This window comes from Pleurodeles waltl, chromosome 8 (genome assembly GCF_031143425.1).
Source record: "Pleurodeles waltl isolate 20211129_DDA chromosome 8, aPleWal1.hap1.20221129, whole genome shotgun sequence".
In the NCBI taxonomy this organism is placed as follows: Eukaryota; Metazoa; Chordata; class Amphibia; order Caudata; family Salamandridae; genus Pleurodeles; species Pleurodeles waltl.
Genome location: NC_090447.1, coordinates 9,379,758 through 9,404,284, shown reverse-complemented (window position 1 = coordinate 9,404,284; position 24,527 = coordinate 9,379,758). Strand labels below are relative to the sequence as shown.

At 44.5% G+C, this 24,527-nt stretch overlaps 1 protein-coding gene across 1 annotated transcript; it reads right to left on the bottom strand.

The window, feature by feature from the left end:
* LOC138249667 (tyrosinase-like) lies at positions 1 to 23,525 on the bottom strand. The gene is made up of 5 exons (XM_069203626.1): positions 23,428 to 23,525; positions 19,709 to 20,537; positions 13,756 to 13,969; positions 1,479 to 1,620; positions 1 to 1,251 (listed from the first exon to the last, which is right to left on the bottom strand). Exons 2-5 carry the CDS (start codon positions 20,501 to 20,503, stop codon positions 1,053 to 1,055), a joined length of 1,350 nt encoding a protein of 449 aa, XP_069059727.1. The 5' UTR covers positions 20,504 to 20,537; positions 23,428 to 23,525; the 3' UTR covers positions 1 to 1,052.
* Positions 23,526 to 24,527: the final 1,002 nt, after the last annotated feature.

Sequence of the window (24,527 nt, the reverse complement as noted above, 5' to 3'; positions counted from 1 at the left end):
TCAAAATGCATTGACAATATTTATTAGTGCATTTTGTTAAAGATCATCCTTTAGCACTGAGCTTGGGAGGTGGTGGTGAATGTGAACTGGGAACTGCTAGGGCAATGAAACACATACTTGAATGAACTGCAGCTCCTACAGAAGATGGCCGACATTATGGTGGCACACCAAGATCCTCTGTGCCAGGGAGGCCTTCTAAGCATGCAGTTCTCTGATTGTAAGTTACTGTAACAATAATAAGTGTTAAATCTACTTTATTGTGAATGCCATCTCCAGGTCTTAAGGGGTCCTGTCAAGGGAGTATGGAGGTTCTGGAAGAAAGGCTCCCCTACTAACTGGTGAGAGAAGAATGTCCATGAAATAGGATGGGTGAAGGAACGATTAATGATCTGGGACTCCCTTCCATCTTGGGATCTGAGGTTGGAGTAAAAGTAATAGAGCTTTTAATCACAGGCCTTAGAAGAGATTTGCCAGGAAAAACACCCACCAAGTGCATTTCCAAAGAGTGCAGAAGGTCAGAGGTCATGATATATGGACATGTGAGTAAGTCACCTGAGAGAGGTCTCCTGCCCTACATATCTTGGGTAAAAGCAGGATCTGAGGTAAGAGCAGGTGATGAGGTAGATGCTTTAATAACAGACCCTAGCAGAGAACCGGCAAAAAATGTCCCATCAAATGCATATCCAAAGAAGGAAGGAGGTTGGAGTTCTTGATATGAGGACATGTGAGTAATTCCACAAGAGGGGTCTCCTGTCCTACCTTCAGTAGGACGGTTGGAGAGGGAATTATCAGTCCACTGGTAGGAGCAAGGAAATTGATTGGACAAAGATGCTTAGCCACTTCTACTCCTCAAATTGTGGGTGTTGTCCTCACCTTCTAATCCTGTGGATTAAATGTTTCTGTTGCAGTCAAACCAATCCACTGCAGTCAAACCAATGCACTGCTTATTATTGAATTTGTCCCATGTCTCTCTTAAACTGTAAACAAACCCTGCCTCGTCCAGGGCTGCACACCTGGATCTTCTTGTTTGCACTGTCCTATCCTTGGTGTTTTTAATTTGAAGACATGTTAGAAGGAGGACGATAATTAGAATACTCGTATCCAAAAATTGCTGCTTTTTGCACATAGTCCTTGTTTCTCACAGGGGGCATGGAGGGTATGATGTACTCATTAGGGCCGTGCCCAAATATATTGTTCTTGGGGTACATTTCACTGCTGCCGTTGTACTTCACCAACCACCGGTCAAATATTCTGCAGAAACAAAAGATTGAGTTGTTAACAGGGCAAGACTCATTCACTCATTAGAAGACATAACAATGAGAAGGAGGAGGGGGGTGTGGGAGCTATGTCCATGTGGTTCCTACACTGGTGCCTGTTTTGCTTTCATATCTTTCTCAATGGCTTTTAATCAGTAGCTGTCACATCTGTATTTTTCTACCAGTCATTCAGACATTTTTAAACTACTGATTACGACTTACTTGTCAATGAACGTGTGATGCAGAAGGAAGATGGGGTCGTTGCTGGCAAGGGTGCTTTGGGTCATCGATCCGCCCATGTACAGGTGAAACAAGTTGTGCAAGCTCCCCCTCCTTTCCGTACCGCTGGATGGATCAACAAATCCTTTGAACACAAAAACATGATGGACCTTATATTATGAGATGATGAGGAACATATGAGAACACAATTACTCAAAAGGAGAAAAAAGGGGAATAAATGAAACACTAACATTTGAAACTAATTTTCTGTTTGTTGAGGCTCGTAGAATCATGATTCATGATAATTATGATTCATTTAACCATAATTTCTGCTACAAAGTCTCTGCTTGGTGGAAGTAGGGACAATTAGATTTTATTAATGTTCACCATGTAAAATGGTCACCAGTAAAGAACACAGTTATTTCATGCAAGAGTGGCAATTGAATTAGGGTTGTGTGAAATTTGAATTAGACCTGCTTGGCTAGTGACAAGGCTCACTGAGTTGGCACACCCATACTTGTCCATTGGCTGGACCGGCCTTGAGAATTAAGCATTGTTGGAGACTGGCTCCCACCCCTTGGTATCCAGGGGTGTAAACTATACCACCTAATGCTGTATTGTTTGTGGTAGCTTGGTTGAGCCGTTTTGTTGTACTCACAGTATCAATAAATGTGGGCACACACTCAAAAGAATAACTCAAGACCAATTTATAAAAATATTTCAGATCTTCATAACATTTTTAAGACCAAGATCATCAAAATGAGTAAGAACTTTTTACGTTTCGATTTTTCGAAGCTTAGCAAAAATAGTATTTTGTGCGTGACTGTGCACCATGGGATTCAATGGGAGAAAACTTAAAAAATGCATATAAAATAAGGAAATTATTTCACAAATGTCACCTTCTGTGTTTGTCGAGATGTCCTGTGGTCCAGCCACAGAAGTTCAGGTGGTTCCCGGTTCAAGTGGGAGCAGCGGCTGAGGGTCTTGGAGCTGGTGCAGGACAGGTGAGGGGGACCATTTGAAAATGCACTACACCAGTGGAATTAAAGGGGAGTCTGGGGGTCCCCTTGGAGTATAGAGATCACAAGGGATTGGGGACCCCTACAGCACAGCTGGTTCTCTGATGCAAGGGCCAGGGATGCTTGGTGCAGGTCGGATTAGTCAGCCATGACCAGTGCATAAAGGAGCATTTGGGACCAACGGACAGGTCACTATTAGCGTGGATTACAGGTCAGCAGGGCCACTCTGAGGGTGGTTCTTGGATGTCCCAAAGTCCCTTAAATGGTGCTTGCTTCTGGTCCTCACAAAGTATAGAGTGGGCTTTTCTTCTGGATGTCTGACTTTGGAGGTCCATTACCGCTGGCTATTTCACAGTTTAGCCACTGGAGGTCACAGTGTGACCAAACTTGGCATACTTGCAGGATTTGTCCTCTGGGTCTGTCAGGTGGAACTTAGTTGGGCTGCTCTGTCCAGTTCATTGGTCAGCGGCTGGTCAGTGAACTGGACTTTGAGGTTTTTACTTGCTGGGAGTGATGCCTTCACTCTAGAGGGAGGTCCTTGGCAATCTTTAGAAGGTTGGAGGTCCTCTGGGGTTTCTTAGAGTCTGTCCAATGTCCAGTCAACCCCTCAGGGCTATTGTTAAGTGCAGCAGGCAGGGTTTGGCTCCTTTATCTTCTTGCAGCTGGACTTCTGTTCTTGGGCCTTGGGTCTTCTTTGTCACTGGCCTTCTTGTGTCCATCGAATCTGATTTGTAGGTATGGGGATGCACACTAAATATTGCATTCAGGGGGCATTTAGGGGTGCCCCTGATGGTGGACAGTGGAGGATGCTTCACCCACTTCCTGTTGGGAGAGGCCACTCCCCCTAGTTTTTGTGCATATTCCCACCATCACTCGTGGCTATCTGCTGCTAGCAGCAGGTCTGTGGATCAAGTTTCAAGGGCAGCAAGCCCTTTGAAGCTCGCAGGTAGGGCAATGCACATTCCTGGGGAAGGAGATGTAACACCTTTGCTCAGGAAGGGCTTTGTTTTCAGGTTGTGGGAGGAAAGGCCCTACCCCCAGGGATCTAGAATCTTGTCTGGTGGTGGAAGGATGGTTGGGATCAGCCAGCAACCATGCCAAGGCTAGTTAGCTTGCAGGGGTCAAATCTAAGGTGGCCTCTGGGTATATTTTGTAATAGATCCACTGGTACCAGTTTGGATTTTTTGTTCTGAGTTAGACACCAAACAACACAGGTTTCAGAGTGGCCATCATTTAGCTGTGAAACTCGTATTGACCAGTGTCCAGCACATGCATTTAAAATGGCTTCTCTGTACACTTACTATGTCCCAGGTTTGGCAAGGACACAGTAAGGGCATATTGTTCATGCACCTATGCCCACACATGCATTACAATGCACCATGCCTTAGGGCTGTAAGGCCTGCCAGAGCTGTGGTTTATTTATATTCCATGCAGTAAGTAGCATACAGGGCACACAGGCTGTGTGCAATGTCGTGTTTTAATTTTAGCATTGCACCAGGACACTCAGCCTGCAATGGCAGTGCTGAGTGCACTTGGATCCAGAGTCCCTGACGGTGGCACAATCTGTGCTGCTGCCCTAAAAAGCCTACCCTTAGTAACCCATGTTGTGGGCACCTAAGTACCATTTTCTAGGGGCTTATAGTGGCAGCTAAAGGTGTTGCCAATTTTGCCAATGCTCCACAACAGTTTTGGAAAAGAGATCTGGCTGTGAGAACCTGTTTAGCAGGGGCTTACGGCACTAACAACTTTGAAACCACATTATATACCAGGCAAAAAGTGGGAGGTTAAGCATCATCACTGGTGACATTTCTAGAGAATGAAACATCACTGCACTGGTGACGTTTTAGCTGACACATGATTTTTTTTAAACCAACATGCTAACCGGTGGACAGAATTGAGAAACAGCTTTTAATCCGTCAATCCATTCTATATCTGGGCCAGTTACGGTTTTCTGTGTTGAGTCAAGTCAAACCAAAGACTCCTCTCCTGCAGGTGGCCTTCCATATGCCTTAAAGTTCCAGCTGTGCAACCCTGCTGCCCACAGCACCCAAACGCTTCCTGGAAGCAGTTCAGTCGGACATTGGAACAACACTGCTGGATTGCTAGTTGCCATCATTCATGGTCGGAACTATGATGGTATCTGATTGTCTCCGAAACTCTGAGTATCGTTCTGTGTTAATGAAGACACTCTTGGCAATGCTTTCACTTTGTACCATCTTCCAGCGGTCCAATTATTTAATCTCTAGTTGCACAATTTGAATGTTCCTACCTGACCCTCTTACTCATTGGCCCAGTTCTGAAAACCAACCAACCAACCAGGAGTGCTATTCCTTTATTTCTAGCTTAAATATTCAGCGACCGGGCTGCTTTGAATACTACTATTTTTCAAATTAAACATTTCCAACACCCAGGACTCTCAGTCAAGAGTATCAGGAAGCTGCCATGAGGCAGGAATGAAGACAGGTGGTAGCTCGGACTGGACAGAGGTTTACAGTGAGGGATAACATAGCGGCTGGCTAAGGGGCTCGCTGTGGGAGGGCGCAGATGGACCCGCAGTGAAAGGATAGTGTAGTGACTCACCGAAGGCTGACAGCAGGCGATCCAAGAATCCGATTGTGCTAATGACAGTGAGAGGAGGCAGTGGAGGTCGGTGAGAGATTGCGGAGACGCGCTAGAGGGAACGCGCCATCTCTGTGGAGCAGGGTGAACCACGCTGTGGACTAGAGCTTCTGCTGACCTCCAATGTGGAAGGAAAGCAGCAGTATGGATTTCGTTCCGGGGGAGGAGTGTCAGAGCAAGCAGAGTCAACAGAAGAGGCAGCTGGTGTGGGCTTTCATCAGTCAACTAAAACAGAAAGAGATCAAAGACAAGAGCAGGAGCAAGTGCACCAAAGTGAGTTTGGAGGTGTGTATTGTTTGCCTAATATTGCGGTGCACCCCGGAGCTACCAGTAGAACTCAAGGCTTTTATGGTGTTGTGGAGGAGAGCGTGGGTACGCGGGAAGGAGAAGGAACGGTGGTGCCCAGGGGAGCTAGCAATGTTAATAAAGCCCCTGCCTATTTACTAAGAAGTGGTAGAAGGGCAGAGATAGTGGCAGCAGCTAAAGAGAACACAGTAGTGAGGTGCGAGTCCCCTCCAAAGAAAAAGGCAGCAAGGAATAAAAGTGGGCAGAATATGAATAAACCCAAAAGTAAGGCTACTTTGGATAAGTTGGGTTCTGCAAGTAATATGAAAGTGAAGGTTACCCTGTCGCTGAGAACATATTTTAGAATCCTTCCTGGAGTATCTGGAGTGCCAACTTGTCAGGAGACAGCACAAAGGGTGGGGCAAGAAATGACTCACGCTGGTAGCCAGGACGGTGCTCCGGAGGGAGATATGGTGAGAGAAAGTTTGCTGAACCAACCAGTTCAGCTGGTTCAACGTGGACAAGAAAACAGGAGTTTATACAATGTTGAACCTGGACCGACCCTGGTCTTACCTAAACTGGTAGAAAAATTACCGGACAAGCATACAGATATCTCTGCAAGGGTACAGAATAGCTCTTTAGAGCCAGGACCAGAGAAGGAGGGGTTGCAGGATGGTCAGTACGGGGACATAGAAAAGGGAGAGAAACCAGCAAAGGAGGAAGATCCCCGGAGAAGAAAGAACTCTGAAGTCTGTGCCACTCACTTTATTACATAAATGCTCAGTGCATTCTTTATCAATGGAACTGAAGGGAGAGTTTAAGACTTCAAATGCCAACTAGCTAGAAATTAGAAATCTCTGTGAAGATCTCGGCAAGAAAATTGATGAGTTAGTGGGGACCTCTGTTTTAGAGGTGGAAGTAGGAGATCTGAAGATCGTAGTGGAAGAGAATAAGGAAGAGAGTCAAAGCCTGAAAGTAAGAGAGCTAAGTTGGAATCCCTGGAAAATAACCAAAGGAGGAACAATCTGAGATTTCCGAGAGTTGCTGAGGGGCTGGAAGGGGACAACCTGAAAGGTTTAGTGGTTCGACTAATAAAAATAGAGGTCCTTCCTGAAGAGCTAGATGTTGACATTGCAAAAGAAATTCAAAGAGTACACAGGGTCTCAGCAAAAATGCTCCCTAAAATGGATAAACCCAGGAAACTTTTGTTCTGCTTCCATACCTACTTAATTAAAGAACTCATTTTAGCAGCTGCATTAAAGAAGAAAATGCTTTCGGTGGGCAGGGTACCTTTTGAGATTAGATCGGATCTTGTGTAACATTAAACAAACAATGGGAGATGGGGAAAATAATTGATTAATTAAAGAAGTTGGGGGCAACGGCCCAACTAAGGTGCCCGGCATCCCTAAGAGTGATGGGAAACAACAAAATGTATAACTTTAGGGATTGCAGCGAGGTGGATGACCTAATTAGGAGTTTAGAGAATGCTGCCAGTCCCATATATATCCCCTCCTTTTAGCCAACCGTTGAGTCAAAGTCCGGAACGGTCCCCTCCTCCTAGATGGCGACGCCTGGTCTGTAGAGTCACAATGAGTGTTCCCAGGGCAGTAAGGGGTGGGGCTGACATGGGAGGGGGTGGGAAAGGTGGGCGTGGGAAGCACAGGGTGGGGAGCATAAGGGGAAAAGGAAAAACAAATAATACAAATAGGCCCTCGGAGGGGTGGAGTACCAGGGAGGGGAGAGATGCAATAAGCACAGGCGTGGATGCAACCCAGGATGATGAGAGTTAAGGCCCTGAACTTCCTTCCAAGAGTAGGCAATGGAGGCTTCTGCAGTATATAAAAGATGCCACTGCGGATGTTTTGGCTTTACAGGAAACGCATTTATCTCAGCAGGAATGTCTGGATGTATTTAAGTGACATAAATGAGTACAACAGGTAGTAAGCTCTAATAATGCTGGAGGCAGCAATGGGTTGGCTATCTTAATTAAGAATCCCTGCAGTATTTATTTTGTAGAGGGTGCAGTAGATAAATCAGGGAGGTGGGTAGTAGGTAGGTTACGGGTATATGATTCTGCCTTTATACTGGTGGGTTACTACGGGCCTAATCGAGATGATGTTGCCCCATTGATAATATCAGGACCCTATAATTTGGATGGGGGACTTTAATGTAGTGCTGAATTATGAGCTCGATAGGTCCTCACGTAATAGATCATGTATTAATGAGGAGATGCAGGCTCAGGTACACTCCATGATGACTCCATTTGGCTTTTGTAATGTTTGGAAAGATAAGGCGGGGCTTAAGAGAGGCTATACCTACAGTAATAAAAAGTATAGACCCTAGTTGAGGATTGGTTATATATTAATAGATGAAGGCTTAAGAGACAGTGTGGAGGAAGTAATGCATGTAGGGGGTTATTTATCGGACCATTATGCGATCAGTTAGGAGATTAGGCTTCCAGTAAATGGGGGAGACAGTAGATGGACGTTAGACAGAATGATATTTTTAGATGAGGATATGGTAGCCCAGTTACGAGTAGAAACAGAAGATTTTTTTTTGTCTCAATAGGGGGTCAACCTCATTAGCATTGACATGGGATGCGTTCAAAGCCTTCTTGAGGGGAAGATTGATAAGGGCTGCTTCGTTTAAGAGGAAAGCTTACAAGGATGAGGTTAGTACTTTAGAAAATCGGATAAGCCAAATTGATCAGAGGCTGTCATGTTCAGTCCTGGAGGACGATGAAGTGAGCAGTTACGTATAGAAGACCAGGTGGTTTGACAGGATTTCGTAGTAGTAATAGATAGAAGGACTAGGCTGACATATGAGGTTAATAGGGGGGCACACTTTGAGTATGGAGAGAATTGTAGCAAGATGCTGGCCTGGAATACAAAAACATATTTAGCTAGAAATAGGGTGACAGAAATTCGGGGTAAGAACTCAGAAGAGGTGAAGAGAAGTTGGAAGGAGGTAGGAGAGGGTTTTAGTTTTGTTTTAAGGAATTATATACAGACGATCTAGTGGTGCCACCAGAGTCAGCAAAGGCGTGGGTAGGAAAGCTAAATTTAGCTTCACTAAATGAGGAAGAAAAATCAATGATGAATGAGTTGATTAAGATGATGAAAGTGGAGCATGTTATAAAAGCTGGTAAATTGGATAAAGCACCCGGCCTGGATGGGCGAGTGGACGTGGGGAGTGGCATAGAGAAATATTTTGCAGAGCTGTATAATGATATCTTAGATGGTGGTATTCTCCCTCTGTCGTGGAAGGAAGGCATTATCACAATAATTGTAAAAAGCTAGGTAAAGATCCAAAACATGTGATTCTTATCGTCTGATATCATTGCTCAATTGTGACTATAAAGTCTTTGCAAAAATCCTGGCAGACAGAATACGGGGAGTTGTGAGAAAGGTCATACACACAGACCAGAAAGGTTTTTTTAAAAGGAAGACATACGCATGAGATGACTCAGGGCATGGTAGGCATAAATGATCTCGCCAGCACATGCGGCGGTAATAGTTGATGCTAGAAAGGCTTTTGATAGAGTTAGTTGGAGCTACTTAATTACTCTATGTGACAGCTATAACCTGGGTACAAACTTTACAATGGTGTTACAAAAGATTTATCAGGACCTAGGCACAAGAATTTTGGTTAATGGTTCCTTAACCCCCTTCTTTAAGATTGAAAGCGGAATGAGACAGGGATTTCCCCTTTCCCTATTACTCTTTGATCTGTATGTTGACCCTCTGGCATGCCGAATTAGAAGTGATCAGAGAATAACCCCATTTACATGCAGAAATGTATCTAGAAAGGTTGCTTTACATGCGGATGATTTGCTGGTCTATACAGCTCTTTTAATTCAAGCTAAACTAGCCCTGGAAGAAGTGATAGTGGAATTTGGGAACATTTCTAGATATGAGGTCAATAATGGAAAAAACAGAGGTTATGACTTGGAATATGAATGTTGGTAGGTTGACTACTAAAAAGGAGGTAAAATATTTGAGGATCACTATTACGCATGATATAAATAAGTTGGCAGAAACAAATTTTATGAGACTATTGAGGGATACTGACCAGTTAATGAAGAAATGGATGAAGTTCCCTCTTACTATTGTGGGATGGGTGAACCTAATCAAAATGGCAATCTTACCCAAATTGACATTTATTTTTTACTCAGTCCCGTTAATGTACAATAAGGAATGGTTAAAGAAGCTTCAGGGGAAAATTAGTGTTTTATCTGGGCCACAAAGGGTGTCCGTATTGCCTGGAAAAGGTTGAGAAGAAAAAAAGAGAAAAGGGGGGGTTGGCTTTACCAGATGTGCAAAGTTATGCATGGGCCTTCTTTTTGAAAAATGCAAAGTTTTTGCTGAATGAACCTGGATGTTCGGAGTTAGGGAGGATATTTAAAGTAATGATAGAGATAAATGATGGATGGCAGTCGGGGTATCTATATACATTTGGAGATCCAAAATGTTTCAAAGAAGTGAGATTTAAGGTACTCTAAGATGCAGCAAGGCTTTGGTTTGTGGTGAGGAGGGTCACTAACTTGCCATACTACAGCGGGAATGCTCCAGTTTGGGATTCACCAGGCTCTCCTGGCTGGACCAGTGACATTCTGGCCACCGCTTTTAAGGATGCAGGTCTCTTAGAATGGAGTCATTTCTGTTATAATGGGGAAATACGGTCATATATAAATCTAAATAGGGAGTTGGGGGTAAACATTCTAAGTTTAAAAACCTCCAGATAACAAGTTGGGCGAAAAGTGTGAGGGAGGAGCTAGAGGGTTCAAACGATCTGGAGGATCAAGTACATGTGACAATCCCTTTGAAGAAAGAAGTGGCAGGTGGTACTGGCTGATAATGGAGAGTGCGGACAGTGAATTTACCCTCACAGAAGAAATTTGGAATGAACAATTACCGGGAACACAGGCAAATAATTTATGGCAAGTATCTATGTCTCTTTTATATGACACAGTTGAACCCGCTGCCTTAAGGAGAAATCACTTGTTTACAATTTGCAAAGCGAGCCTTTTGGTCTCCAGCAAGACTTTTCAAAATGGGGCAGTGCATGCCGGTTAGCTGTAAAAAACGCGGGCTGACCCCCACTGATGATCCACATATGTTTGTGGAATGTCCTCAGCTTGGAACATTTTGAGAGAAGGTTGGGGAAGCAATAACTTAGACCTTTCAAGTAAATTTTTAGGTAAGCGCTCCGTTCATTATTTTTGGGTGCCTGCATAACTCGCCAACGAGTAAAAGCGATGATGCTAAATTAAATGTTATTACCGGCCTGGAGAGAGATCTGTAAAAAATGGATCAGTTCCTCCCCCCTCTTTTTATAGAGTGGAAGGACTCACTAGTGTATAATTTAAAATTGGACTCCAGAGAAGAGAACAAGAAAAATAGGTTTTGGAATCCATTGAAAAGATGGCTCAATCAATAGTGAGACAGGTTTAAAACTTCTACAACTTGATTGTTCCAATGGTTACATGCTCTGCCGGGAGTAATGGCATGCTCTTGCAGTATGCAGTATGCAATATAATTGGCTGAAGGTGGGAACAGAGGCAAGACAGGTCGTCCTAGGCATTCCGAGAAACCTGTGCGCAAAACCTCTTTGAAGTGACCCCCTTCGCAGTTTGTGAATGAGGACCAACAAAAAAAAGGTGGTAGCTCACCTCACGGCGGACTGTCCCAGATGCAATTTTGAGCATTTTAGCTGCAGCAACTTTTAATATAAATGCTAGCTGGAATTACATGGCTGCATCCACCAGACATTCCCTCCAATGGATCCTGATAAAGTATTTAAATTGTACTTATACTGATTTCAGAACATCAAAACAGTTCAGCATTGTTATTTTTCATCACTACCTCCCCAAGTTGGAAGTGAGTAATTTGCATGCCTTCTACTTTCCTCGGATGTGGTAGCCATTTCTCAGGCTCCCTCTCTGGAATTTAACACTGATTCCTAATTACCTGTGCTTACAATGGTAAGCACAGAAAGTACCATTAAAAGCTGAAAGGGCAGACATTCAAATGGTCCATAACTGAATTAATGAACCATGCAAGGTTTCTCTGTACTGGTGGAGTGTACTTACACATGAACCTGCTGGACAAGAAGAGGAACTGTGTGCCCTTCCAAGATTGAACTTTGCGCCTCTCTGAAGCCCCCTGCAAGAGCCCCTGGGTGCTTGCAGTGAGCTGGAGGGAGAGGGGGATCACCCTGGTACTGGTAGATTCAGCCTGTTCTAAAATGACAGATGGGAGGGAGAAGTTATGTGCGGCCTGAGTGAGACACAGGCTGGCTGATCTGGGCAGCCAGGCCACCCCATAGATCAGATGTTCTCATCTTCTGAAAAAAAAATGCTGGGTGTGTGGAAAAAGGCAATGCCATTGCTCGTGGGGCCAGAAGAGCCATGTGGCATCAAGAATTATCTGACCTCAGCCACTCTGGTCTGACCACTGGGGAACACAAGTTGCCAGGCTGCTAGGCCTTTGTTCCCTGAGAAGACCCCCATGAAAGGCAGGCCCTCAAGTCAGACAGTCCAGGTAGAGTGAAACTACACCGCTTGAAACAACAGCTGAGACAGACCAAACAGTCTATTCCTAAACAGGCCAAGAGAGTCCAATCGCTCAAAGTACAGTCCTCTCTAGACCACCCGAGCAGGCCACCCTGCACAGTGATGTGAGATTTGCATCCCTGCATGGTGTCCAAGAAGGTAGAATCATAGGAATGGTCTATCTGTCATGGCTGGCAGGCAGCCACGGAATCAGACCCCTGGGACTTTTGGGCAGGCCAGAACAATCCCTCGCAGCACCCAGGGAAAAGGTCCAGGCAGCAATCGGGTCCTTAAAATGGTGTCCCTAATAATCAAGAGGAAAGCCATCTGCCTATCCTGTAATCCAGACACAATGAGTGACATGGGGTGCTGTTGGAGGAAATTAGTAGGACCTACTGGAGCCCTGGCTGGGGTCAGAGTGTCACATATATCCCCATCAGGGTTTCCAGTGCAGTCCGGCCATCTGGGCATTCCTATAGAGTAACCAAATATCAGGGCTAGGAGCGACCAGATGCCTGGGCTTAAAGGAGGGCTGTGTGGTCACACTGTGTATTATGACAATGATTCATTTTACCCATGCCAGGGGCTCTGTGGGTTGTATTCCTGGAGTTCAATCTAGGCCTAAGTTAAAGAGTTTTGGGGTTGCCTCAGTGAGCTCTGACCAGGTGGCCAGTCAGAACTTCTTAAACCAGTCTAGCTGTGGAGACCTTCTGGGCCTAAAGGACCCCATCCAAGGCCTATAGAGACATGAAGGCTGGAGAATGGCACCTAGGACTGGAGGCTTCCACTCCAGGGCTAGCCAGAGCTCAGACCCATGCCTGGTCAGAGCTGCTTAATCTGGTGGCTGCCAGTTTCCGGGGTCCTTACCTGGGGTCTGCCAAAGCATGAAGTATTCTTGTATTTGTGTACACTAAGTGACAGATAGAATGTATATGGCCTCTGAAAGCCCTGACAGGGCTTGAAGCTACAAATGAGTCCTCACTGGGACTTCCAGGGCAGCTCGGAATTCTGAACACTGAGTGAAGTCAAGGAAATGATGTGTTTATTTTATTTTTTTTAAGTACAAAATGTCACAAGTGAAGTAGGCGTGGTACATTTTTCACCACCCATGGAGATGTGCTAAATGTCACACAGGTGTGAATTCACATACCTCTGATAATAATTTTGCAAAGCCCTAGAGTGAATGCCATTGGCCCAAGGGAAAGGCTACAACAAAAGTGTGGCCAATGGTGAGGATCATTATTCGAGATTTTGGTCAGTTTGTGGTATTTGTTGTTTGCTTCTGCTTCAATTTTTGCACAGTTGAAGTATAAGCGTGTCTATTTTTAGCAGGAGCCGTGACATTGTCACTGCTTCTCACACAGGAGGCTATTGAGCTTGAGGCCAAAATTCTAGCTCTTTTCAACATGTTGGGGAGGTACTCAGTACCAAATCAGGGCATGTCCCCCCACCTTCCCTTCTATTGCTCCCCCAGTAGCCTCAAGGTGGAGCAGTGAAGCATGGCTTTAACCTCAACAGCCGGTCATGCTCCAGAGTAGATTCAGTGCAGCTAAGAGTTCTGTCGCATTTTTTGTAGCACTGGGAACTGCCTCCGCAGGTATAGGTTCCAGGGTCAGCTGTAGGATGGCACCTTGAGATCTGATGCAATTTTCATCTTTTCACCACATTTATTCTGTAGATATCAGTAAAGACTCAAACATATGATTTCAAGCCAACTCCTCCATCCATCCTTTGATCAGATGTGTGAAAGAAGAGATACTTCACACAAAACCAAGATATTTGTGAAAAACTGTATTGCACCTACCTTCCAGAGCGTTGCGGAAGCTGCGCTGGGCACTGACACTGTACGGAGGTGTGTCATAGTCCTTCCACTGTAGCACATCCTCCACTTGCTTAGTGGAGGGCATCTGGCTGTAGCTGGGGTCTGCACCAGGGTTCCTGTGTATAGGCTCCATCCTGCACTTATCTTCAGCAACCGTACAGTACTTCTCAGGGTAGCTGAACCCGCTGCACATACTCTGGAAATGGAATGGAGGGAAGTGAGGTTAGAAACTCTATGGTGAGAATAGAGGATGGTATGTCTGAGGCAGTCCATGTCAGAATGGTGTTTACTCTACTGCATACCTCCTATACAATGCCGCCACCCAAAGACTGATCTCTGCAGACCTTGTGGTGATCTTATAAAAAACAAGGCCACAAAGTTATAATTCTCTGATCAACAGTCCTTGTGGGCTTTTTAAAATCCTTGAGCAAGGGTGTGTGCTTGCATAGCATTTTGTTTTGGTTTTAAAAGTGCCTGGAAAGGGTCTTCAGGGGTCAGAGACAGGAGTCTCATCATATTCAGTTACACAGCAGAGTTGTGTGCCTAATTCTAGGCCTCTATGTCAACTACCAGACTAATTCCATTTTGGATGCACTCTTCCATTTTCCCCAAATAGCAATTGAAAGACGGGTGGTGTTTGCCCTGTGGTAATTTCATGTGTGCTATTTGTGCAGGTTCCAACTTTTGTTCCCTGAGCTAACCTTGTAAAATCAGTGGAGAGTGAAGTTTGCAAATATCCTTACTTTACGGTACCCACGCCGAGCATTTGAAGCTTAGTTCACCATATCTGGCTGGAATATTGAGAATATATTTTTACTATTGCAATAAAGATAGAATAGTTGTCACTTTGTATGAAAGAATGGTTTAATAAGACATTATAAATTAAATATGTACAGGAAAAAATGATAACCAAACAAGTTAAATCACACCTTTCAAACAAAACAGCAAAATAAAACAAATGTGTGATATTCAATATATGAAGTTCTTAATTACTAATTGATCCCAAATGCTATGCTGTTCATAAATCAAATGAGGACCTGGAGCACTGGGATCCAAGAGGTAAGACTGGAGTTTCCTATAAGCTGTCAGTGCTCCCACCCGCAACCTCAGGGGTCCTTTATCCCATATAAAGATGAGAAATTGCAGACTTTGACAGCAGAGCATCAGCTGACTGTGCCACCAAAGAGCACTTAGGCTGAAATGGGCTTGTATCATGAGAAACACAATGGCACCAGGAAAGGGCAAGTAGAAGGACTGACCAAGATTTATCCATTGGTAAAGAGAAAGAGGGTGCTTGCCAGGCTGAGTTACTCAACTCATCTGTAAAGGATTATACTGGGCAGTGCTTGGACCAGTCTCTAGTGTACAGGGATTACGTGGCACTCCATGCCCATGTTGTAGGACTTCTTGGATTTGATGGGGGCTTCCATGCAGACAAGGTCATCAAACATCAGTCCAGCAAAGCTTCAGGAGACCTCCATGTTTAATCCTCACCTGTAGGAAGGGGTCAGTATACATCTTCATCTTTAAGAAGCAATATAGCAGGTGCAGGCACGTCTGAGTCGATAAATACATTTCAGATGCAGGGGAGATGCCTAGATTACATTTACAGTCCATGCTAGTTTGTCCTCACCCCTCTAACAACTGTTACCAACCCAACATTACAGCCACTGGAGCAGACCTTCTAGCCCAGAGAATACACAAAGTGGAGTCAGCATTGTCCTGCTTGTGAAATGAGCTGTGGAACTTGTTTTTAGGTGTCCATCAAACTCAGACAAAAAGAGAACAATGCACAGTCTCTTTGGTGCCAAATGCAATAATGGCATGTCTGAGGCAGCTGCCCAGACAGAGTTGGCCTTTCGAGCTTGCAGCCTCCCTCTCAGACCTCCATGTTGTCATTGGTTGCTTGGCCCAGGACACTGAGGGCCTCATTTACAAATCCTTTGAGCAGCCGCTGTATAATTGTTCTTGACACAGGAGTGGCACTAGCAGTGCATCACCCTGCTCCATATTTACAAACTGATGCATTGGTCCCAATGTGCAAGTTTCGAAAGCCCTCCATCACATTATAACTGCACCAGGTATAATAAATACAGAGTAGGCATTCCCACTGGGAAAGCCAAGCAGAACTGATGCAGAATTTCTGACTCATCCGTTTAAACGTGCACCATGGAGCTCTCTGTTGTAAATATAGCACATCCATGGTGTTGTTAGGGGATCATAGGGTAGCACAAGAAATCTGACGCATCTAGTCCCTGGGCTGCTCCCATCAGGTGACTGGTCAGCCCTCCACCGGTATCCAGCAAGAGGAGATAGTTTTCAGGTGTGCAAGGAGAGTGCTTCCTTTCCTAAACTTGAAATAGGAGTTGTAGGAAAACATGTCCCTACAATCTCACTTTTTTGGGGATGTCCTTGTAACAGAAACACAAAACTTCACTCACTTAACAGGTATCTGTCCAAAAGGAATGCTTCAATGTGTTCAGTGGGATATAGAATAATGTAAGACGCTGTATATTGTTGTTTGCATCTTGTTGGTTTTCTTTATGGTAGTTTGTGAGTCTCTGCCACATATTTCAACTCAAGCTGTTTACGTCATCGGAAGGCTTACCTCAACACCGGTGTTGCAACCCTACGTGAAGAGGCACATCTAAGGCAGGTGTTTAGACATTTAGTACATATGAGACAAGAATCTCTTTATATGTAATAGAGGACTTATAAAGTGCCCTTGCAGGACATTTAAATGGGACAACTAAAAATGTTAGATAACTAAAATATACAAAAAACAATATTGTTAGAACTTTCTGAGGGGCATGCTACAGTACACCTTTTCATTATCAATGATTAGTGCCTTCAATATTCAAACACTCTTTGATTATTGCATTAATGAATGTGGAATGATATTCCTGTGCATCATCTGTGTCAAGGATCTTTTCTTCCACACATTCAGTGACCTACTTGAAAAGCAGCTCCCACACTGGCTGGCATTACGTCCACTCACTCCCGGTGCTGCAGTCTGGTGCAAATGGAAAGACTGAAAGCCATTTACTTGAAATGAGGATGTTCTATGTAAAGGCCCCTGAGACCAATAGGATTATTGGACTTTTTTAGGCAATACTTAGGCATCAGCCTCTATCAAAGGCTGAGACGACCCCCAACAATTAGGAAGTTTAGAATATTCCTACTGCCTGTGTTTCCCTTTGATACTGCAGCAGGGCCATGAAGGAGGTTGGGATAGTGTTTGTGTGTGTGTGCCTGTGTGTGGTTGTGTGCATGTGTGTGTGTGTGTTGTCTGCGTGGGTGTGTGTGTGTCTATATCTATGCATATGTATGTTGTGTGTATGCATGTGTGTGTAATAGCAATGCCAAATATAAAAGCTGTTGGCAGCCTTTGCCCCTCACAGTGAGGCTTCACCTTCAAGTCATGTCCGTAAGCAATTAACAGCTGTTCATTGCCTCAAAAAATACCAATAATGCTTGAGTAGGTTCATGGGAGATATAGAGGCTCTTATCAGTCCATAAACAGATGAGCTGGTTCCTGGCAATGTTGGCCCATCAGACAGCTCTACAGATTCTTTACTGACAACATGTTGTGAACATTCCTATGTTTGATGAATGACATTCCATCATCTCCAGTCTCAGAAGGACACTATCCCTCTCTGTCATTAAATGTAACGGTACTCAATCAGTAAGAAATGAAGAGTGTTGGTCTGGCTGTATCTGCAGTGTCACCCCCAAACCTTTTACATTTTTGCTTCAAGTTTTCTGCTGAAATTCATTTTCGGTGGCCTCAGGACTGTGCACTTCACCGCCGCTGACCAGTGCTAAAGTGTTTGTACTCACTCCCATAAACTTGATTCAATTGGCTTACACCTGATTGGCATATTTAATTTACATGTAAGTCCCTAGTACAGTGGTATACTATATACCTATGGTCTGTATATTAAATTCTACCAGTGAGCCTGCAGCACTCATTGTGCCACCCACTTAAGTAGCACTTTAAAACCATTCCTAGGCCTGCCATTGTAGCCTGAAGGCAGTGCCCCACTGCCATGTTGACTTGGCATTTAAAACATCTTGCCAAGCCTTCAACTCCCCTTTTATTACACATAAGTCATCCCTAAGGTAGGCCCTAGGTAGCCCATAGGGCAGGGTGCTATGTAACAAAAGGTTACGACGTGTACTTTTTAGGTTTTTTAGAGCCAACCTCTCCCATAGGATAGCATTGTGGATTTCTTACTACTTTACATAAACTGTAATTCCTAAACCAGATGATGTAGCTATGACATTTTTGGTGCCTATGAACTTGTAATGGTAAACCCCCTTTAATGGTAAAGTTAAATGGTAAAGTTTGATTTATCATTGCAAGTTTGGAAATGCCACTTTTGGAAAGTTGGAATTTTCCTGCCCTCAGCCCCCGCTTAAGATGTAATTGACAGTTGAGAGTTGGTGAATTCAAGCCAGACAGTCACACAGTAGTGGAATTAGCAGAGCTTGATTGGCCTTTCACTAGCAGGATAGGGAGTGAGGAGCTAAGAATAGTCCCACTTACACCTGGATAAGCTGTGCCCAGTCTCCTCACCATAGCCTTAACAACCCTGTATTGTCAGTGAAGCCAGCTAGGACCCAGGGGAGGTAAGCAGGAAATTCCTAGAACTTCAAATAACCTTTCTGGAAACTTCTCCCACCTTATATGAGCAGGGCACCAGGGTATAAAAATAGGGCCTTAAGAACTACTCTTCGGTTCACTACTGGACCTGCAGAAGGACTCTCAGAGGACGGCCTGCTGTTGTGACCTGCTGTGCAGTCTGCCAGACTGCTGCAGTACATGGAAGGACTGCTTTGCCTGAGCCTGAATGTAGGAATCTTCTCTGCGACTTCATCTAGAGGCTCGTGATGATGCCACTCACTCCTCAGACACCGCCTGAAGCCTTGCCCCACTGAACTTTGCCCTCTCAGAACAATTTACTTGATACTTCTTCTAAGTCAGGAGGTTAACACTGAATGGGCCCAATGAACGTCCTGTGTCCGAATGGTGCTCTATTACATATTTTTCTACTTTTACCTAGTCTTGAACATCTAGATTTCTGCTATGTGCTTTGATATTTTAGGTGCTAGTTTTTACTACACACTTTAGAAATTCATAACTTCAGTTCTTCTGATTGAATTTTTGTAATTTTATTGTCAAATACTGCCATGTCAAGAAGTGGCCAAAACCTGTACTACAGAGAAAGAATTAAAGGATGGGAGTAGAGAAAGATTGAGGGCTGACAATGCACACTGCATTCCAAGTAAGAGTATGGGAAGAGATAAAGGTCACAGGTTAGAGGACACCCAGTGTTGCTTGAGAACAAGCATAAGGGCAGTATGTTTAAAGGAAAGGGGAAAAGAACAATATGGAATCAAGAGGTTAAAGAGAGAGAAGAAATATCAAGAAAAGTACACAGCACTTTTATCCAAAGATTGCCACCTAGTAGGCAAATATGTTGCCAATTTTCATGTCATCTATATGTATTGTTTTTATTTTACTTACTGTAATTTGTGTGTCTGCTTTTTTATATCCTCTGCACTAAATCTGGTCTTTAATGTATATTATTAAAGTCTTTTGAAACTATAGTGTGGATTTCTTGTGCGTGTGTGTGTGTGTGCATTCTTCAGGGAAACATGCCCCTGTAACTCAATAAATAAAATGTTTTCCTGATTGTCTCTGCCAGTCAAGAGGCACTTGTGTATTGCAGTGCAGGAGCACTGTGTTGAGTGTCCAACATGAACACCAGTGCAGAAAACCATCCCATTGTATGCACACATTGTTTTTCCCCACTTTGTACCCCCCTGTATTATACACCACTTCATAGCTTGCAGACCAGTACACACATTCCTGGGCACATACATTCATCATTGAAAGTTCATAAGCAAACAGGCAAAGTTGTGTATTTACCTTCCAGTTGCCAAAGTACGAAGAAGAGGTCAGCAAACCCTGGTTATCGCTCTTGCCCATCATGTCATCCGTGCAGATGCTGCAGGTCTTGCCCTCCATGCTCCAGTCGTAGTACGGAAGCGCGAAATCATAGTCGTGGGTCAGAATCTGTATTTCCCTCTCAAAGAAGAGGAGATACCACCGATGCCAAGGAAGGAAGATGGGGCCTCGATGAGCAAAGTCTATTGTCATATCGAACATATTATCTTGTAGGAATGGGGCAACGGGGTGAGCGTGCATCCAGACAAAGACATCATAGACAGAGGCTTCTACGAAGCGGAAGGTGTTTCTGTCATATCTGTTGCCAGTAATGAGAATTTTATATCTTGCACTTGTTTTCAACTTAGCAAGGCTCAGGTAACTGAAAAATGTCAATCTCTCCTGACGCGAGAGCTCACGGATCTCTCTCCGGATGATGGTCTTCTTCTCAGTGCACTTGGCTCCACAGAAGCCAGACTTACATTCTCCACAGTCAAAGCCAGCGTAGTTCCCATTGCAGACACAAACACTGTCATAGAACTCATGGGGCCAGTCTAAGCGGTCATCGTTCGGCTGAGTGTAGCTCCTCTTCTCTGAATACGTCTGATGCATGAACATGCAGCGTCCTCTTCCTGAGTCCACCCCACACATGCTGCCGTCCTTCCACTGGGGGCAGCAGCGCCTGTCCTTCAGGGCCTGGGCAGTAGTGCAGGCCGTGGGGAACTGGCCCACGACCCCACTAAGGAGCACAGAGAGCAGCACAAAAGAGGTCAGCATGGTGTCCGAAGATCTTTGATGACCTAGGTTATGCCTGGGGAGGGAAAAAGACTTAATGAATTCCATGTTACACTGATATGAAGGGCATAATTTTGATTAAGTTATGTTGGCACGGCAAAGGAGGGCATTAATACAACAACAGCATTAGATTCATAAATACAACTATTGCGTCAGTGATGGGAGCCAGCCTCAGAGGAGCCTGGGTTTGTTACTTCTCCCTGCTTTGACCTGACTCATTCCTCACATTGACTTGATGGCATTAATCACCCATGTCTTTTGATCATAAACAATCTTGTTTTTGTAGTGTGCATGGACTTGTGAGCTGCATAACAGACACCAGGAGAACAAAATACAATAGTGAAGTTTGTGGAGGATAAAAAAAGATATGGGTCTGGATAAAGAGTCAGGAATACACCTGAGATGTGAAGACTCTGGTAAAAACCAAAAGGAGGAGCAAAGCTTCTCCGCATGGACCCTAGACGTGAGAAGAAATAGGGTAGAAAAAGAAGCACCTCTAGATCTGCTATTTTCTTCCTATACGTATTTCAATGCCGTCAAGCACTGGTCTTTCTTCCATATATCGGCATCTATTCCCTTGTTTAGGTTCCTACATTTAGATACCATCCTCATGTCCGGAGTCTCCACTTACGTAGAGCTGAAACTGAATTCTGCCACCAGTTTATTTATCAGTATTCTCAAATTCTTGTTTGGTTTGAAATGACCCCAAACCCCTTTGATCTGCATCTGTCACACTCTGTGTATTTTGGGTCCCACAATCAGACTAATCTCTTTGTTCATATCAGAGGTCAACACATGCTTGAGGCTGTGAGTTCCTCAGACCCTCTACAGTCTGTACCCTCAAGACACTCCTCTAGAATCCCTCTCAAAGGCTCCTCTGCTGGCCAACACTGAAGATCCCCAGTTCTAAGATACTCTAAGGCCCTTTGTGGTGTGTACCATACATTCCTCCCAACACAATGGTAACTTAATTCCTACCCCAAGGCTTGTCTCCTCATCTCTATCAGAGATCTCCAACTTCTCCAGAGCTCGGATCATCTTTTCTCAGTCTAATCACTGTATGCCTCAGTAAATGTCTCTAAAGTACTAAATATTAGTGAAAAAGCCCTTCCCTGAGATATTCTGAATGTATTTACTGAGTATGTGTTTCGGTACGGCACAGACCCACAGACTCAGCCTTGTTCAAGGAATTACCAGTCTATGCAGATAAGGAGAGTTTGGCACATATTGGTTGTGTTGTGTTCCCCTGGATCAAAGAATGTTGCCATTGGAAGCTGGGACTGCATTTCACATCTCTTGGTTTCACTGCTACAATTCACAGACAAGATCAGCCCTCAATGTAGGTCAGACTCCTGTTTCTGGCAAGAAGTAGGGAACCTCATTGACATTTGACTTCAGCTATTCTCATTTTGCACAAATGTGTTTTTAATACTCAATTTAATAGATTTTCCAGACAGTCATGGGTTCCTGGCTTAGAGTGCATGCTCTTCCAGAGTTACCACCTAAACAGGGCGTTCTCCTCTCCAGAACTTTCTCTTGGGTGGGATGCAGTGGCCTCATTCCATTTGTGGCACCAATGGCACTCTGCTCAGCGAGTGTGCGCAGAAGGCATGCACACCACATGCTGACCTTCCTGAGGGGCAGAAGCAGCTGACGAGGATAGGTGCTTGTTCCCATTTACACCCACCGAGGACTGACACATACCTCTTGCTTGGCACTGTGAGGTATGTGCAGCTTGTCAGATAAAAGATGGAATAAGGCAGCAGCCTGACCAGCACAGCAGGTGCCCAGAGGATGGCATGGTGTGCAATGTCCCAGGAAAGAGTCCACAGGAGCCATAGAGGTGAACAAAGCTGCAAAGCAACTTCTAAGAAGCAGTCTAGGGTGTCGCTAACAGAGCATGGCAACTCTCTTGTAATACAAATGAGGGGTGAACAGAAACACCAGTTACAGAAACAGCTCCACTGAGTACGCAGCACTATCTCCAGAGTGTTGAGACACTACATAAACTCGGAAGCACACACTCTATTACCAAACCGGAGACCTGAGGGAACCAAAGAAGAGAAAGGATATATGTCTTCCCATCAGGCTTACACAGAGAGCCCTGGAGCAGATCATGGGCCCACTGAACCATCCTTGCCAACTCTATTCACATTTTGGCTGTCAAAGGGGGCTCACATGATAGTGTTAACACAAAGAATTGACTCTAAAGTTTCAGCTAAGAAGCTCCCAACCAGACAGAGGTTCACTATCAGGTGAAGGTGTCTCAGCTTCCAGAATAGAGAGAGGTGTATGTTAGAGAGAAAGGGGATATATGAGGGAGAGAGAGAGTATGTTAGTGTGTCCACATGCATATGTTGGTACACATGCATGCATGTTTGTGTTAACGTGTGTACATGCACATCTTGTTACGTGTGCTGGGGATATACCTATTTTCTTTCAATGTCCTTAAAGTGAACAGGCTCAAACATTTAGAAAAAGGCTAGAGGTATGAATTCAAAGGTGGTGGTTGAGCACTCTCTTGGGTAGACATAAGGTGGAGTTAAGCAGACAGTTCAGCATGGATACAGGGACTCTGGACTGTGTCTGAGAGAAACAACAAGCAAGCTGATGAGGCCATCTCTAAGTTCATCTACAAGAGGGGTGATCTAACTTAGAGTAATGCAGTATGAAAAAGTATCCCCCTTCAGGGATGGACACCCAAAACTACCTGTAGATGTTGAAATGTCTTCATAGTGACCTCCACTCTAGTAGATCAGAGGCTGCAACCATGCATTTGTGACCTTGAACTCAATGTCAGGAAAAGGCTACACAATGGACCATCCTGTACACACACCAGATACCACTGCACTCCAAGATCTAGCATCCTGGTCACTGGAGGAACAGAATCCTCTCCTGTACTGTACCTCTGTGCTCAGGCTGAGCCATCCAAATGTGATGAAGGTCCACCTCCTCGCTCTCCAGCCTTCTTCAGCAGGTGCTGGGAGTCTGCAGGTCGACACGCATTTATAGGGTGTGTACATCATAAATGAGGAAGTGCTGTCCAAGAATGGGGTGGGACCAGCTTTCCACCAGGAACATGCGTGAGAGCTGCAGGTGTGGAAGACGCCAGAAGGCCATGTGAGTGTGGGAAACAATAATTTCATAAGACTAGGCGAGGTGCTGCGAGCACGATTGATTCACCATCCGGTTAATACGGGAACACCCTTGGGTTTGACATTCCATATTCTATATGTAGCTCATGTGAACTATGGAAACCTCCACATTTCCGTCCTGCTGGGAACAGTGGCCCTTTTACATCACAGATGAAAGATTTCAAAGAAATGCTGCTTTGTTCACTGTACTGGAAGACAGGAACATTTACATAAGGAAATGTAGATTAGAAAATACACCCAATATTTGTAATTGCAGTGTTGGGAGCAGTCACCAGGGATGACAGGTAGGACAGTTTCATTCCACTGTGTGGAACTTGTCAGCAGCTGGAGGCAGCAAAGAGGACGCCCGTGTAGTACCTACAAGTTCATGGAATCTTTGTATAGAAACAGAGGTTATGGGGCTTACCACCCTCACTGCCTCTTCAGATGGGACAGGTGCAGAACTGCACGTTAGCAGCTGTCCTACCATCACCTCAAGAAGGGTATGTCCTTTCCAAGCTGCCTTTAGCCAGTGGAGATCTGTGCTTCCTTCCTTCTGGAGGGTTTAGTGAGACCTTGAAGAGATTTACAGGAGATGAAGATAACAGTCTTAGGGTTTTCACACCTGAAAGGTAAATAATTCACATGTCTAACATCCACCATATAAGCAATTGTGGTCCAAATAGATACAACCGTCCTTCAGCCAGTCCAGGGATTGGAAGTAGTGGTAATTTTATCTTGCAACAGAAGGGAGAGTTGAGAGTAAGTAGCACCTGAGTCAATGACTAACCTGAACTTGATTTCTCAAGCCCTCCCATGTAGTCAAGGTACACTAGCACCCTAGGTATGTAGTCAAGGTATACTAGTACTCT

Bases quoted from the DNA above. Each gene is read 5' to 3' on its own strand.
- LOC138249667 (XM_069203626.1), bottom strand. From the start codon at position 20,503: ATGCTGACCTCTTTTGTGCTGCTCTCTGTGCTCCTTAGTGGGGTCGTG. The intron at 13,970-19,708 runs GTAAATACACAA...TTCCATTTCCAG, and splicing joins CGTACTTTGGCAACTGGAAG to AGTATGTGCAGCGGGTTCAG. The intron at 1,621-13,755 runs GTAGGTGCAATA...TTGTGTTCAAAG, and splicing joins CTTCCGCAACGCTCTGGAAG to GATTTGTTGATCCATCCAGC.